The sequence below is a fragment of the Sardina pilchardus genome, chromosome 8, assembly GCF_963854185.1.
Source record: "Sardina pilchardus chromosome 8, fSarPil1.1, whole genome shotgun sequence".
NCBI lineage: Eukaryota > Metazoa > Chordata > Actinopteri > Clupeiformes > Clupeidae > Sardina > Sardina pilchardus.
Window position 1 is genome coordinate 10,481,659 of NC_085001.1, and position 18,038 is coordinate 10,499,696.

General features: G+C 45.4%; 1 protein-coding gene across 1 annotated transcript; it reads right to left on the minus strand.

Moving 5' to 3' along the window:
• Positions 1–898: 898 nt before the first annotated feature.
• rnf10 (ring finger protein 10) lies at positions 899–17,805 on the minus strand. Its single transcript, XM_062542687.1, has 17 exons — positions 17,286–17,805; positions 15,339–15,526; positions 14,273–14,478; positions 13,397–13,487; positions 12,052–12,236; positions 10,912–11,048; positions 10,401–10,558; positions 9,127–9,261; positions 8,391–8,619; positions 7,682–7,815; positions 7,210–7,327; positions 6,796–6,897; positions 5,925–6,065; positions 4,953–5,044; positions 3,230–3,287; positions 2,741–2,908; positions 899–2,289 (listed from the first exon to the last, which is right to left on the minus strand). The coding sequence occupies exons 1-17, from the start codon at positions 17,440–17,442 to the stop codon at positions 2,216–2,218; spliced, it is 2,373 nt and encodes a 790-aa protein (XP_062398671.1). The 5' UTR covers positions 17,443–17,805; the 3' UTR covers positions 899–2,215.
• Positions 17,806–18,038: the final 233 nt, after the last annotated feature.

Sequence of the window (18,038 nt, forward strand, 5' to 3'; positions counted from 1 at the left end):
AGGGCGTGATGCCCCAGGCCCACGACCAGTTCACTCAGGCCCAGGGCATGCCGCTTAACTAGTCCCACCTCCGCAAGCAGCAGTTGGCCATGCTGGCAGGATCGGCAGCAGAAGCCCATGGGTCAGCAGGTGCGCTCGCAGGCGCCTGTGCAGTTTGACATTTTGATTGGTACGAACAATGGAACCAAAGATCCTTCATTATTCACTTTAACCCTCTCTGATGGAACTCTGGTTCATGCATAGTTCCACCCCAGAGCCATATAGAGCTGGCCCACGGACAGCTCCCTCAGGCCCAGGGTACGACGGCTACCTACTCCCAGCTCCGCATGCAGCAGCAGCAGTCTGAGTCGGTCCCTGGTGCAGCCCAGTCCCATGAGCTAGTCCCCGCAGCCGCCCACCTGCTGGCCAACAGTGCAGTGCCCACGACCGACCTTCCAGCAGCTGGCGCCGCATTCCAAATCCAACATCAGATTCAACCGCAGACTTACAAGTACTTCACCCAGCAGCAGCTACTGCATCACCAACCTCCTCATGGATGGATGGGGTATGCCATCAGTCTCCTACTGTCCATGTAGAAGACGCAGAATGCCCTTCAGGACCTTCTCCATGATCTTTGCACAGCAGAAGGTATTCATTAACAATATCCCAGTAGCACTGTACCTTTACTGTTGTGTAAATCCCTTGTGATAAAAGCGAAAGAAAAGGCTGCTGGACATCTCCTTCCACCAACAAGGTGTTTTATCAGAGCACTAGGCTTCCGTTCATAAGTCTACTTGGTGTATTTTAAAGCGCTTTGGACCACAAGGACAACACCTGTACAGTACACTTTACTGTATAACTGTAAGAGCCAGAATCATAATGTAACAAAGAAAAAATATATAAAAAATACAAGACTCTCTTTGGCTGTGTATAATAATCTTTATTCATTCCAACTTTAGGTCACTTTTAATTTTTTTTTTCCTCTTCCTGTGAAGTTGACCTATAAAAATGAAAGTAAATTTAAAGAACCCTCAAACAAAAATATTTTGTATAATTTTCTCTCTTGTCGGTCTTTACACTCAATACATGGCAAGCAGATGAGCAGCCAGCACCTCTCTATGGATTCTCAAACACACACACACACACACAGCGACAGTGTTGCAGGGTTGGACATGAATTACAGGGGGCAAAATGGGCTGTAGAACTGAGACCTTGCTGGTTTCACTTGGGGTAGTTATTTGGATGAAATCATTAATTCAGCTCTGCACCATAATCACCATTTCTAGTGTGAAATAAACCAATGGCTATAAACTAAGAAATGTCTACATATGAACTAAAATCAGATCTGATCGGTCTGCGGGGGGTGGGGGTGCAAATCTAGTCAAGAGGACAGAAAACTGCTATCAATGCAGTGTATGCAATAGCGTGAACCTGCTATTTATTAAAAAAAAAAAGGGGGGAAAAAAGATAGCGAAATTCATTTAGCAGCTTACTCATTATGTTTAACAAAACATTCCTGAAGTATTTTGGGACATTTATCGACCTCTGACATGTTTCACTTCAAAATGTCTAGGTCCAAATGGCTGCCATGAACACTGATCTCAGAAAGCACCAGGAAAACGGACAGGAGTTGGCCTTGTCTGAGGTTTGTGAGGGGTGCGATTGACTCGGAGTGGGAAGGGGGGTCCTGGAAGGCAAATCTACAGCTGGCTGACTGCTACACTTCACCCTACCTACCCATCCACTCCAACAATCTACCAACAATCCTCATAGAAAAACATGACCTCCTGCATCGAGCGTCATCTCATGCAATTTTTTGTTAAAAGTTCCTTATGATGCCGGCTACTCCTCCAGAACATAATAACAAAAAATATGCAAGTCTTATGACATCGGGATGCTGTGAGTTAATACTTATCAATCTGCAGTTTAATGTCTTGGCTTTGAGCTTCACGTTTTATACTAAATCATTTCAGGTTTATTTTAAAACATTTGAACGGTATGAGGGACTGTACATGGGCATGGCCAGGTTAGGGCAGTGCAGAAGGGCACTGCTGTTTCACAGGGGTGCGCAGCTGCCAAGTCACTCGTAAAATAAGCAGCTACAATGAGAATCAATGTTACTTGAGAGAGTGGAGAATAAAAACGAGAGGCAAGCAAGATACACAGCTGGATGGGGATAACTTGAGTCATGAGCGGAGGGAGTATGAGGTGTGCGTGTGTGTTTGCGAGTCCTCTTCTACTTGGTGTGAACCATAGAGGTGCTGAACAGAAGCTTCTGCTTTTTCTTTTTCTTCTTGCCCCCTTTCTCTTCTAAAACAGAGAACACAACAGAGGAAACAGAGTTAGCTAGAGCATGTGGGAACACAACAGAGTTGGCTAGAGCATGTGGGAACACAACAGAGTTAGCTAGAGCATGTGGGAACACAACAGAGTTGGCTAGAGCACATGTGGGTTTAACCAATATCTAACTATCTGACCATCGGTGCTCCACAACCTTACCATGAAACATCATGTACATTACACAAAAATACATATTTAAGAGAAAGGTGTGTGGCACGCACACGCACGCACACACACACACACACACACACACACACACACACACACACACACTTAGTGCGAGAGATTGTCATACTGCTCATGCGAACACACAGAGGGTATGGGAGGGGGTAGAACCACCATGTGAAAACACACACACACACAGGGCGTGTTGGAGGGGGTAGAACCACCATCTGAAAACAAAAGACACACACACACACACCTGGCATGGGAGCCGGCTGCGGGGCGGCTGGGGGCCCATGGTCCAGCTGCATCAGCGCCTTCTCAAAGGCCTGGCTGAAGGAGTTCTGGAAGCTGGGCACAGGAACCCGGTCCGAGCCGTCGCTCTCCCCATCACTGTCTGCCACCGGGGGGGCGAGCAGCATGTCCACTGAAGGACAACATAACACAGAAGGGGTGGTGAGTGTGCGATGATGGTAGGAGGGGAAAAAAAGAGAGGAAAAAAGAAAGATAAAGCCATCAGTCTTCAAGATGATTGTAGAATTTCCTAGACATTATTTCTAAAGAGTAGCGATATGGGGATTGACCTCCAAACATCTGATCTACAGTAAAGGTGTAGCCTACAACCAATCCCAGCACACACTGGATTTAAGAGAATCTCACTCTGTGTGTGTGTGTGTGTGTGTGTGTGTGTGTGTGTGTGTGTGTGTGTGTGTGTGTGTGTGTGTGTGTGTGTGTGTGTGTGTGTCACCTTTCTTTGGGGTGATTTTAGGCCCAACATCACCTCTGGCTTTGCCATCTCGGAGCATCTGTAATGGAGAGACAATGCATCAGCAACTCACAGATGCCACAAGATCACAGCAGAGAAAAAGAACCCTATCCACGGAACGTGAAGACTTTAACCAATGTTCTACAGTAAATGCTATGGTCAGGCTTTAAAGTGTGTTAGAATATCACTACTGTGCAAATATTCACACAAATTACAAAAGCTTTAGTTGTGTGTATAAAATGTCTGATACACACTCACTTAAGTGTCCCATCTTTCTGAAAGTCAGTGTGTGAGCGTGTGCATGTGTAATGAAAATAGCACAATGTATTCGGTGTCCATCAACATTTGGATCCAGGCATGCAAACTGGTCAGGGGTGAAAAAGGTGAGACTCTTCTCCGGACCAAACCAGGTAATCAATAAACTTGCTTGAGACACACTATTTCAAACTAGGCCTAATATTATTATATAAAATAGGGTAGATAGGCTTTATTTTTTCAAATTGTTTTTAAATGTTTTAATATGCAGCCTAGGCTACTTGTGGTTTATATTGTGCTAGTGTGTTTAACCAACCAATAAAGTTATGTGAACTGTCTTCATATTACATGTTAAACTGTAGGCTACCTGTAGGCACAGACTAGGCTACTGATCAGGGTCCTGTAACTCGACAATCAAATGTAAATTTACGTTACGCATGGCTTACGAACTCGTAATGATCCGGGTGTAACTGAAACTTGTTGCAAGTCACACACACTCAAACGGTTACGTGCGTTAGCCTACGTGTGGTCTGAAGCAGTCGCAACTTTTTTTGGCTACGTTACTATAGCGAATCATTTGAGTTGCAGATCTTTTGCGTAGGCTTTGCGTAAGGTCTATGCGCAGTGTGCTTCGAGTAACAGGGCCCACGTTTCTTAAAGACAGCATTAGCATGTCAATACGTCTCCGGACAAAACAAACCAGACCAGTTTATGAGCATTTAATTCAACTGTCACATTAGCCTTTGATATACTGATAAAGTCTGCCTATTTGCTTCACCTTTTGCCGATCTAGATGGTTCAAACTGCACGTATTCTTCATCAAAATAACTCGTTATGTCTACATTTTTGTCTAATTTCGCTGACTTTCATAACATTAGAAGAAAACAACCTATGCCCGTTGCGCTCACTCAGCGTCTTTCTCTAATAGAAGTTGAAAGTTTCAACTAGCCCACCTGTGAAATCCCTCGGCATCTCTCCTCCATCTGTCCAGAATCACTATTCCACCTGAGACGCATCTATCTGCGCTCACAACAGGGAGGCTATATTGGCGTGCGCGTTCTGTTCGTTGCGTCTTTGTCAACAATTAGCTTCCACTAATGTTTATTAAACGCAAAAGGGCTACATTCACGCATCCCTTGCTGATCAGACACGTTTTAAATGCGGCTCTGGACACACCTCAAGATGCGTTAGCGTCTGCGCATGATTGTTAAACTCAGTTGTAAATTCAATTCACCTTGACCCCCCCCCCCCCCCCCCTAAATATTTTCTCATCGGATCTGCACGAATCATGTAAGTCACCTATTTTTGATTCAAAACGGCGAATTTCGCCGAAAGGTGAGGAGTTTGCATGCCTGTGGATCTGTAAATTCTTCTGGTGTTAAGGTTCAAATTAATGTATTAAAGGTAGGTTGGCGCGCGCGCGCGTGTGTGTGTGTGTGTGTGTGTGTACCTGGGCAAAGGACATGCAGTGGGAGTCATCCTCCATACTGCCCACGCTCAGCACAGGGCTGTGCGCACCCAGACTGGGGAACATCAATCCATCTGCAATAGCAGCACCACACCACCAGGGGGAGCACAAGAGGGACAGGGAGCAGGAGGGGACAAAAAGAGCCATGAAATGACTGCTCATAATCACAAAGTTGCATCAGAGTGTGTCAGTATGCGTGTGTTATAATACAGTAGTTACAGTGGGAACTGCTACAGAGGTGATAGTATGCATCTCAATATTGTTACACACGATGCAGTATTGTTCCAATTCCAGTTTTAGAATACGAACGGTTTTGCTCTTTTCTCAAATATCGTAAGCCAAACAAAAGCCACACTAAACTTCTTGCACCCTGGGAGTCTCTGGAGGGGCAAGTTTAATCAACCTCCTGTCCCATTTCCGCTGTGATGCAAGAGAAGCATGAGGTATGACGCCATCTTGTGGACTTAAGAAACAATGCTCTCACAACAACAATGTTGAGTGCATATGCACGCACCATAAATCTCATAACCTCATATTTTCAGATAAATATGATAGTTTATAAAATGGATAGTTCCGGTCTTTGATTATGATTGGTTGAATCGAGCGGTGGAACTATTCTATGGGGACGTGGAAGGATGGACATTTGTTGATGAAATCTCTTTAAAATATCATGATTATTTGTTTATTTTGTACCAATTTTTAATGTCCTATGTGGTAAACGTTTCATAAAAGCAAGCATCGCTCGCTTTGTGCCTAACACCTGTGCTATATTCACGATATAGAACGGCCCCTCGGGGCTTATTGCTTAAATATATTGCAAATACAGATATTGTGTACAGAGAAATAATAATACAATGAACACCATCAATCTTCTATCTTTAACAGTAATATATTTCTGTATCAGGCATCGCGTGTGCGTTTGTGTGTGTGTGTGTGTGTGTGTGTGTGTGGTACCTGAGGCAGGGCTGCTGCTGAGAGGTGAGGGGGGGGCCAGCAGGAACTCCGGGTGGGCAGGAGGGCTGCTGCCGCCATCAGGGGGAGAACCAAACGCAGGGAACTGCTGCAGGTTCTCCAAGCCAATGTGCACCTCCGGATCTAAAAGCAGAGAACACCAAGAGGAACCGTCAATACACAAAGGAACCATAGGCATAAGTAAAACAAGGAGGAACCATCAGCACACAAAGGAACCATAGGTATAAGTAAAACAAGGAGGAACCATCAGTACACAAAGGAACCATAGGTATAAGTAAAACAAGGAGGAACCATCAGTACACAAAGGAACCATAGGTATAAGCAAAACAAGGAGGAACCATCAGTACACAAAGGAACCATAGGTATAAGTAAAACAAGGAGGAACCATCAGTACACAAAGGAACCATAGGTATAAGCAAAACAAGGAGGAACCATCAGTACACAAAGGAACCATAGGTATAAGCAAAACAAGGAGGAACCATAGGTATACTTTAAGCTAAACAAGGAGGAACCATAGGTATACTGCAAGTAAAACAAGGAGGAACCATAGGCACACAGACATAAGGCGCACACAGTAGTTATAGGAACACCGTTATAGGAACAGTCCACTTCTAGATCAGTTCAACTAACTGCTCTCCCCCACTACTGCACTATATCAGAGAAAGGAGAGGAAGCGAATTGCAACAGACATCATGCATCATTTGCGTTGCACATGTTCCTGCCATTGCACTAGGGTGGGTCCTAACTGTGACTGAAGGATTGACAGAGGCTTTGGCTTATGAGTTGGACCAATCAATTATAGACCTACAGAAGATCACTGAGGGTTCCTATGCCAGAGACGTAAGGCACTTACATTTGCCCTGTTTCCGGTTCTCCTCCATCTCGATACGCCTCTCCCTCCGTTTCTCATCCCTCGCTTTCTTCTGCCGTAGACGCTTCCTCTTCTCCAGGTCATCTGCAGAGGAGGAGGAAGGAGGAGGAGGAGGAGGAGAGGAGGGGAGGGGAGAGGGCAGGGTGAGGAAGAGTAGTGAGTTGGGGCACACAGCAACATGTTTGTACAGCTCTGGGACACCAGGCTACTGGCGTTAGCCTTAGTGTGTGTGTGTGTGTGTATGTGTGTGAGGCACCAGAGTGACCGACGGAAAGAGAAAGAGAGAGAGAGAAAGAAAGAGAGAGAGAGAGCGAGCGAGGAAGAGAGAAAGAGAGTGTGTGAGAGAGAGAGAGATAGAGAGGGATGGTGGTGTGAGAAAGGTGGAGAGGCGCTAACCTGCAAAGCTGTCCAGGGTCTCTTTTGAGAGGACCGGAGGCTGCAGCGCCAACTCACAGATGCTGAACTCACACGTCAGGGGCAGGTGGGCCAGGTACCTGTGCCGGCGGCGCACTTCCTACACACACACACACACACACACACACACAGAGAAACGATGAGTGCACAAGTCTCCATGTTACTTTGTTAGTCTGTTTTCCCCGCAACCCCTGCTAAACTACCGTTTTCTGGTGATTCTGGTAACCATGGTAACCATGTCCTACTGCTTAAATCACCGTTGCAGCGCGTGTGTGTACATGGACGTGTGTGTGTGAGCGCTATATGTAGAGAACAGTGTGCTTCTGCCTCCATCATTGTGGCCGCGTAGAAGTGTGAATATGTGGTGTGTGCGTATATCCATGTCCTTCCACCTCCATCATCGTGGTTGTGTATTGCATGTGGTGTGGTGTGGTGTGGTGTGGTGTGTGTTCACCTCGGTGACGGCTTGTCCCTCCACCTCCACTACGGTGGCGGTGATGGCGGGGGGGCTGGCCTCCAGACTGCCGTACTCCCTCAGCAGGCAGCGCACGTTCACCGGGTGCAGGAACATCTGCTGACCATCGTCCGCTACACCAACACACACACACACACACACACACAAATATTATTCACAAACAGACACACACACAAATATTATTCACAAACAGACACACAAATACAGCCTATTCACTAACACACACACACACACACAAATACAGCATATTCAATATCCACCAACACACACACAAATACAGCATATACATTATTCTCTCGCTCACATACACACACACACCACATTCATTATTCACAAACACACACACACGCACACAAATACAGCATATTCACTAACACACACACACAAATACAGCACATTCAATATCCACCAACACACACACAAATACAGCATATACATTATTCTCTCGCTCACATACACACACACACACCACATTCATTATTCACAAACACACATCGATACACATCATACAAACACACAAATTTAACATGCATTACTCTCTCCCTCACATACACACCATATTCAATATTCACAAACACGTACACATCTTACACACACAAATTGACCACATTCCCACTCACACACAGACAATTACACAAATAACTTGCATCATATTCTCTCCCACACACACACACACACACACACTCACCCTGGTAGAAGTAGTAGTAGGGCCCAGGCTCGGAGGTCTGAGGTTTGCCCATCTCAGTCTGGGAACCAACAGGTGGCCCCTCCACTGCCTGTGGGGCCTCTGCATCAGCCTCCTGCTTCACAAGGGCCTCAGCGGGTCCTTCAGGCACCTCCTCAGCCACCTCTACAGGGTCCACGTCTGGCATCACCTGCACCTCGTCGTCGAATGCCGAGGAGTACTGCAGCACAGGCTGGAGAGGGGACAATCAGAGGACTGAGGATGGAGCTTTTTTTCTGTTTCGCATTTACATGTATTCACTCAGGTGATGCATTTATCCAAAATAGAGAGGGAACAAACAGAGGACTGAGGATGGAGCTTCTCCGATGATCTCTGATAATCTTGGACTATGCATGTTTATTTCCACTATGTTAGGGCCTGGGAATATGTACGGGTGTTGGATGGATGGATGGATGGAGCTTTTTTTCTGTTTGCCATTTACATGTTTTCACTCAGGTGATGCATTTATCCAAAACATCTTGCAATACAGGAAAGCTCAATGCTGAAATTGGAATTCGTGACCTGCTTGTAACTGCTAGCATCTTTCTCTACAGGCACATTTTTAAATTATATTTTGTTTTATTATTTATTTGTCAATATCATATTTAAATCTTTATTTATCTAATCCTTTTAACACCACAACACAACATAAAGGGGGCAGCACCCCACATCAAAAACAGAGCCGCTCTCTGTGGCCCACCTTGGAGCTGGGATAGGAGACCACCACAGCGTCCTCAGGAGAGGGGGGGTCAGACAGGGACAGCTTCCGCAGGTCCAGTCCTTCTGCACCGGACACATCCTGAGAGGTCCGCTTCAGCAGAGATTCCTCACGCTCCTGTACACAAACACAAGAGAGAGAGAGAGAGAGAGAGAGAGAGAGAGAGAGGAGACAGCGGGAGAGAGAGAGAGAAAGAGAGAGAGAAATATAGGGAGACGGAGAGAGAGAGAGAGAGAGAGAGAAACACCATTAAACACCAGGACAAAAAGGGTCAACTTTAACTGGTGGCCATGAGAGAAAGCGTGCATTTGCGGTTGTGTGTGGTGGTGAAATTGTGCGGTGTGGTGAAACTGTGTGTGGGTGTGTGTGTGTGGCTGTGATGGTGAAACCGTGTGTGTATTGTGTGTGCATGCATTTGTGGCAGTAGTGGTGTTTGTGTATGTGTGTGCACGCGTTGTATTGCGTGATTGTGTGTGTGTTTGCTGTATTGGGTGCTTCTTAAAGCGCACTTTAAGAAAAGTTTTGTACCCTCAGCCATCACTGCGCTTAACAAACTCCAGTGACAATAATCCATCCCCTCTATTCTTTTGTGTTTATGTTGTCTGCACTGTCCGCTTTTGCTTGCACTGTGTTGAGGGGGAGGGGAACTAGAAGGGAGGGGGTGTATGGTGGGTGTCACATTATATATTTATGTTATATGTAATTGTAATTGTTCACTGTTATTTAATTTGTATTGTTATTTATTTGTATGTCGCTTTGGACAAAGGCGTCTGCTAAATAACCATAACCATAACCATAACCATAACCATATGTTATGTGTGATGTGTGATGTGTTGTGTATGAGACTGTGATGTGAACACAAAACAGCACAAATGCTGCTATCTTTTTTATGAAATGTATTGATGTGTGAAAAAGAATATCCTTATAGGACAATAAAGACTATCTATCTATCTATCTATCTATGGATCAAGCAGTCCTGTGTGTGTGTGTGTGTGTGTGTGTGTGTGTGTGTGTGTGTGTGTGTGTGTGTGTGTGTGTGTGTGTGTGTGTGTGTGTGTGTGTGTGTACCTGCAGCTGGTGCAGGGCACTCTGGATGAAGCAGTCCTGTGTGTGTGTGTGTGTGTGTGTGTGTGTGTGTGTGTGTGTGTGTGTGTGTGTGTGTGTGTACCTGCAGCTGGTGCAGGGCGCTCTGGATGAAGCAGTCCTGTGTGTGTGTGTGTGTGTGTGTGTGTGTGTGTGTGTGTGTGTGTGTGTACCTGCAGCTGGTGCAGGGCGCTCTGGATGAAGCAGTCCTGCGGGTCGTTCTCCTCCAGGCACAGCTGGGTCCTCAGCGCCTCCTTCTCCTCCTGCAGCAGCCCCAGCACCTGCTCCTCAGAGGCCAGCAGCAGCTTGGAGTACGTGCCCAGGTGCCCATCTGCACACACACACACACACACACACACACACACACACACACACACACACACATCTATTCAGAGGAGTTTCTTGGACTTCTTAGCACATTGTTACTAGTGAAAATGCTGGAGTGAATGGCAGAAAGTTGTCCTTCTGATATGTGTGCCGAGATGTAGTCAAACTGCTCTCGAAGGAAACTTTTTTTTTTTTTTATCTTTTTAGCATGCTCCTGATGAACCCTTCACTCACTTCACACGGAAGGGTGTACAGTACGTGTAACAAGTTCAATGTTTATGTTCACACACGTTTAATCTTTTAGGACAAAGAGAGCAATTCTTCCTCCTTAACTAAAACCAACTCTCTTGCGCTCACCTCCAAAGCGGATGGGCTCCTCCACCTTCACCCACTGAGAGCTGGGCAGTGCGATCAGCGAGCCCTTCTCCCTTCTCATGAGCTGCATGGTGATCTGGTCGCCCACCGCGTACTGACGGGTCTCCATGGCAACCACACTGCAGCAGGTAGGCAGGAGGGGTTTGTGAGGTGGGGGTGGGGGGGGGAAGGGCAATAACATATAACAGTAAGCATTATTAACCATTTGCTTTGGGATTCAAATTCTCATAGGGTCACACAATCACTGCGAAACTGGATAATACTACTACTGCTGCTGCTATTGCATATTTACCCAACATTTGCAGAATGTGCCTTACCAATCTCAACAATGAATATAAATACAGTGATAAGAAGTAACAGAATCACTCAAAATAAAGTAGAGAATGTTGGGAGAAAATTTTTTTTTTTTTTTTTTTTTTTTGTTTAAATCAACAGCAGCATGACACCGTGCCATGTATAGATCATTTCAACATTGTTCCCAAGGCATTTCCAGTGGCACAGAAAATGGTGCTTAAGGGCGTTTTCACACCACTAGTTCGACTATTTGGTCCGCATCAGTGAAATTGTTACTATGTAGCAAATAGACTCCAGTGAGGTCCGCTTTCACACCAGCAAACAAACTGAAAATTGGCCCAATTGACGTCTCATCAATGTTAATCTACCGGTAGAAATGAGCGCCAATTTTGACTCACTATTTTTACCTACAGTCTATGGTTTGGACCCCAGTTTGCGTTCTTACCAGAGGGACCGCACCAGAGGTCGACTTTTGGTGCGGAGTCAAGCGGACCGAGACCTCCTCTTTTTGGGGGTCTCGGTCCGCTTGTTTTGGTGCGCACCCGAGTGCGACTAATGCTTTCACACCAACGAAAACGAACCGAACTAAGAGGTTTTGGTACGAATGGACCGTTTGGTGCGCACCAAAAGATGTTGGTGTGAAAGCATCTTAAGTTAAGTTGACATTTTCTAGAGCATTATGCTAAAGTCCGAGTTGCATCAGCGCTGCTTTTGAACATCTCAACCGGAGATCCTCTGGGAACAGATTGAAAGGGTCCACAGGCACCACGGCGACATGCTAATGCGAGGGGGGGTGGGGGGGTGGGGGCGGTGGTACAGAGTACAGACCTCTTGAGGTCGGGTCCGTTGACGGACTCGTAGCAGATGGGGCACGTGGACCAGTCCTTGTCGCTGAGGGAGAGGTAGTGCAGCATGCACGGCCAGCAGAAGATGTGGCCGCAGCGCGTGATCTGCGCCGCCACCGGGGGGTACAGGCAGATGGGGCAGGAGGGCACCTCGTGGCTGTAGATCCTCTGCAGGGGGCAGGACAGAGACGCGGGCATGTTACATTACATTACATTACATTACATTACATTACGCAGACACTGGCATGTTAGGGCTGTAAAGTCCTTCACAGAAAAGACAACTGCTCAGAGAAATGTGTGCAAGAGACATAGCTATTTTAGGACTGCAAGTCCTTCACAGATACGCGTTCAGTTACAGCAAATTACAGTACTGCAATCTGAACATTCTCACTAACGAGCACCTACCTTAGAGGCCAAAAACATCTGTGTTGCCCTTAGCATCAACATTTTTGCAACAGATCGCCTACACTTACATTTTGCCTACATTCCTTCAAATTGAGCGAACTGAAGCCAATAGACATTAGGACTGCACAATTATAGCACCATGAGCCAACGCAATAACCCAATCGCAAAAGCTGCAAATAATCATGCACAGTTAATTTTTTCACATTTCTGACTTTTCTACTCATTTCATCATTCTTGACCGTTTCTTCTTGAAATTCTGATTAGTGAGCTTCACAGCCAGTCATGAGTGCTGTGCTTCTTGTGCACTCTGCCTTGCTGGGTTTAAAAAAAAATACTGATGTGGTCTTCTTTTGACTTTTCACATCCTGTTTACATCTCAAACCACTGCAGGAACTACTCAATAGTTCCAGGGGCTCTCAAAAGTACATAGCCCTGAGCAAGTTCGCAAAAGTACCTGAAAGTAAATCATACAGGGGCACTTCATGCAGCAGAGACACATACAAAGGTGTGAAATCCCCAAAAACTACCTTCGAGCTCCTGCAGTGGAGATATTACGGTGTGTGTGTGTGCGTCTGTCAGCAATCATAGGCCGTCTGTATGCTTGGAGAAGACGGTGCCATCTCTACCCTCAACTTATTTATTGATTGATTTATTTATTGATTGACTTTGTCAGGTAAAACATAACAGGCTCTTTGTGAACACTGGGATGCTGTGCTATAAGCAGTATTGGTCAATCCAAATTAAATAATCTGTGTGTGTGTGTGTGTGTGCCAGAAAGTATCTCTCCAATAGTCAGGACTCCAGAACTCCAGGATCAAACCAGAAGTCAAGGACCGAAAAACACAAAATTGGAGAAAGAGACAAAGAAACAAAACAAATCTGCGATAGAAAGAGAGAGATGCAAGTAGATCCATTGCACTCACCACTTGCTGCACACAGTCCCAGTTGACCAGAGAGTCTGGGTCAGTGAAGTGGGCCGTGTAGTCCTGGTCATCCATCACCACAAACTGGCAACTGAAGTTGAGAAAACAAGGCAATTCAGACACTTCACAATCATAGACCCAACTGCATGATATGGCCTGCAGCACTTCATAGTATGCAACACTCCAAACAATGAAGGGCCAAAGAGTGAGAGGAGTCCTACATCACAGTGCTTCAAGACCAACTTAAACATAAATAGCTAAATGCACTGACAAAATACACATGCACAATGTACAATGCTACACACCACAACTGACAACAGGTAATGGAAGACCAATCTAGCGTCCAGTATGAGCACTCTCTTAAGTCATTTTAGGACAAACATAAATTAAAAGCAACATGTGTACACATTACACAAACTGAATCTCCAGTCTCTCTGTCTAATCAGTGATATTGAAAGCAGTCTTTGTAGCCCAGCATTGGGGGACCTGGGACCCAAATCCCCTCAGCCACATGTTCTACTTCCAAAACGTCAAGGATATTCAGCTTTCAGGTAAAACCTAAAATCCACGATAACCTTTACAGGTCATCTTAATGTGACCTTGTCCTTTCTGAAATGAAACATTACATTTCACCCGACAATCCAGATATCCCTAACTTTTTGTGAGTAGTGTAGTTCTGAATACTTAGTGTTTTTAAGCCCCAAACGTTGTCTTCAAGGAAGCGCTGCCTGGAAGGCACTAGGGTTGGGGCTAGGTTTAGGATTAGGTGCCTGTAAGTCCACAGTGGCAGCGCTGCCTGGAAGACGACGTTGGGTGGGGGTTTAAAACATCATCGGGCATAGTTGTGCGCCACTGCTGCCGCAGGTGCCCACTCACTTGGCCTGCAGGAAGAGCTCCTTGTTGAAGGGCTTGTGCTTGTGGCCCCACTTGTTGCGGCGGCCCCAGCAGGTGTGGCCATCGCCACCGCCGTTGCCGTGGCCGCCTCGCGGCTCAAACGTGAAGTTGAGCAGGTGGTTCAGGCTTATCTTCTTGGGTCCAGTGAACTGAGCCGGGCTGAACTCCGCCCGGCGGCTTTCTGCTACCTGATGGGGAGGGAAGCGAGGTCAGTGACATGTGGTCAGGGTAAGGGACACCACAGTCATTTCCTGTGTATTAGCCACATTGTGTATAACTAGGCCAGTATTCTACAGTAATAGCCTTTATATTAGCCGCATTGTGTATAAACCACAGGACAGTGTTTTGCTAAAAGAAACTAAAAACATGTACATGTCCCTGTGTATCAACTTCATAGCTGAAGAAATTGAGCAAAATCAATGCACTAGCTGCGGCTAATATTTGGGAAATTACAGCATTTCAAAGGCCTTTGCACAAAGTATACACTTCACCAGTACTGTACACTCATCCAGCATTAGTTTGGATGATTTTTTGATCATGGTGAGAAAATCCACCTGAGATATCTGACGCACATTTCGATTTTTCTATTGCAACTTTGTTTCACTAATGTTATGGCAAAATGAGGCGACACACACCACCACCAACCCCCCCCCCCCCCCCCCCCGCCAAACTCGTCTGATGAGAAACGATCTCGTACAGGTCAAAGGAGCCCCAGTTCACCATGAGTTCTTACGACAAGGAAGTTACGTCATTTCACAAGTTACAACTTGTCTAAAGCAGTCAGCAGGTACAAATGGATTGCACGATTAAACATCAATTTATAGGCAAAAACCTATTCATGGGTTTCATCAGGTCCTTTTCCACAGGTGGGTTAATCAAGCACCATGCAGCCTGCATTCATAATCTAGGTACTTGATTTCTTATACCTGTAGAAAGGCACCTGATAAACCCATGAATAGGGGCCTGATGGAAAGAAAAAACATAAAATAAAAGCTCATTTAAAAGAGCAAAACAACAACAACAACAAAAAAAAAATTAGAAAGCTTACCTCTTCTCTTCTCCCACCGCCCATGAGCCCATACTGCCGGCCACTTCCTCCCCTCTGGGGGGGTCTCTTGTCGAAATTCTTGCTTTTCTGTGGATTGGTGCGACGGGGGCCTGGGAAGCCCTCTGTCTTGGGGAAAGCAGGCTCCCGCTTACGGTTGTAGCGCTTGGAGCCTCCATTATTCTTGCCGTCTGAAAAGAGATCAAGAAAAGCAACGGTCATTTTAAACAGCCCCAATATGAGCGTTTGGTTTATTATGAAAATGACACGTGTGGCCTAGTTTATTATTGTACTCTTCTGAAAATGTAAACAACGCAGAGCATTGTTGTGTAATATTTGGAAAACATCCAACGCAAATAATAAAATAAATGAGCCATTCCTTGAAATGCACATTAAACAACCTTAAATGCATGTTAAAATAATTTGATAAGATGGGCCAGTTTTGCACCAAATGCAACATAATAGTAATTCCGTAAATAATTAATTCAAATGTTTGGCTTCTATTTTATTTTTACTAGACATAACTCAGAAGATTGACACATTTAACCATCATGCGGGTAACATTGATAAACAGACACTTGTAATCTACTTGAAGCGCTCTGCCATGCACTTTTGAACCAGTACAGTACAGTACAGTACTGCCCCAAGGCTCACGTGACCAACCTCTCAGATGCAATAAGGCCCCCAAGTACACACTATCAGCATACCACAGCGTCACAGCTCTCCAGCGAACACACACACACACACACACACACACACACACACACACACACACACCTCTCTATGATAAACAAGGGGTGCAGATGATGGACTACTTTTAATTTATGGGCTTGTACTTAAATTGTCTTTTTGGCGTAACCATTTGTTTTAATCTAATCTGTAGCATTATTAGATAAAGTTGCATTAGCCTGACATACCTTACAGCTGAGAGCCATTCCAAATCATAAACAAAGTCACCATCAATATCAAATTGTTGTGTTGTGTACAATTATGCACCAACTTGAGCTAAAAAGGTAAGAAGTATGGGAGTAGCATCTAGGTAAGAGCCTGTTATGGACTACTCTGACAATTCTATGTGTCAAACATAAATCCCCTCACCGTTCCAACCTGGCTAGGCTAACGTTACCGTTCTTTAGTTTTGAGTGTCTGAGCAAAGTCCTGACTACAAGGCCCATCCCATTCACGTTGCTTTAGAAGGCCGAGGGGGGCCTTTGTGGCGCTAATAACTTAACATTATTCACAAGTTAAGTCTGCTACTGTGTCTATTTTTGGTTAATTAATGCTACCGTTTTTGGATTCACTAGCACGCAGTCACTGGGATTGTATTAACAACAAAACTAAGCACAGCTGTCACGAGATATCAGAGCACGCTAGAGAAACTACTTTGCACCAACTTTGCTAACGTTACCTGACATTACCATCTCAGATACACCTAATATTTTTCACTGATATGAAATCCACTTATACATACAAATACACATGTGCCCTGTACAAGTTATACTTAATGTTAATTCAGGCATATGCACCAGCTGGAAAGCTCAACGTTAGCCTAACCTTACCAAGTGAACCAGTAGACAGTAGCTACATAGCTAGCGTTAGCCAAAATAGCTCCATAAATTGAGCCAGGAGGAAACCCATTAGAAACCATTTGTACGACAGCCAACAACAATTACCAGATGTAATTTAGGCCTGTTCAAAAACACGTCAGCTTGCGTATCAAGTAATTACAAGTTAGCCTATGATCTGTGTCTGATAGTAGCTAACGCTAGCTTTCTACCTACGTCATACCGATTAGACAAACAAAACCACGCGAGTCAGTGGGCCCTCTCTCCATGTTTGTGCTATATTAAACATGCATTACCACTTAGTTAGCTTGCAACAAACTGGTCAACGTCCATCGAGACAGAATAAAGTCATCACTGTCAGTAAGATTGGAAAATAACTAATCACCTGTTTTAGGTTTAGAATCTCCAGGAGCTGGGCCTGTAGAACTCGAGCGGGGCGGGACCTTGTTGTTGCCGTTGCAGTTCGGATTTTTCTCCATGATGTTCTTCAGAGAGGATTTGAGGCCGAGCTCCGGGGAGAGAGCGTCCGAGCTCTCTAGCATTAAATGGGACGAAAGGAGAGGTGAGCGGGTTATTACAAGTGCGGGTCAGGCGACGAAGGCCCTGGATCATTTCTGTCATACACGGAGACTCCATTACGGCGACATCTTGACAGCAAAACAACAGAGAAAAAAAGAGACACAGTTCAGGCGTCTCAGTAAAGAAAGCTAATACAGTAGGAGAACGAGTGCTCAAAAAAGCGGGGCCCGGACCCCGGGAATTGCAGCTTTTTCCTTGTTGTGGGAAAAGCTGAGCCTCTTAAAGGCGATAGCCGCTTCCCAAGCGTGGAAAACGGGCAAATATGTGGGTTTCTCCCCAAATTCTGCGCACAAGAACGAACTCGGACTTATGGCGACGGGTCGCCAAACAGGAACAGCAATGACCCGGATGACGGGTATTTATAGATTCTGTGCAACGCAGTGTCTTATGGGAAGTGTGGTATTGATAGCGAAACACTGACCTAAAAACAAGCTTATTTTTGTCTCTCGCCATCCAGCAGTTTAAAGGTGGTACACGCGTGCAGTGATCATAGATTTACACAATTGTACCATATAGCAATTGTCTCACCTCTATTTACTTACGCCTTTGTACTGGCTCC

What these genes read in the sequence shown, in the direction of transcription:
- rnf10 (XM_062542687.1), bottom strand. Translation starts at nt 17,442, where the DNA reads ATGCTAGAGAGCTCGGACGCTCTCTCCCCGGAGCTCGGCCTCAAATCC. An exon ending in CAGCAGCAGCCCTGCCTCAG is followed by an intron (nt 5,045 to 5,924) that starts GTACCACACACA and finishes CTGCTATTGCAG; the next exon opens with ATGGATTGATGTTCCCCAGT. An exon ending in TAAAATCACCCCAAAGAAAG is followed by an intron (nt 2,909 to 3,229) that starts GTGACACACACA and finishes GTTGTCCTTCAG; the next exon opens with TGGACATGCTGCTCGCCCCC.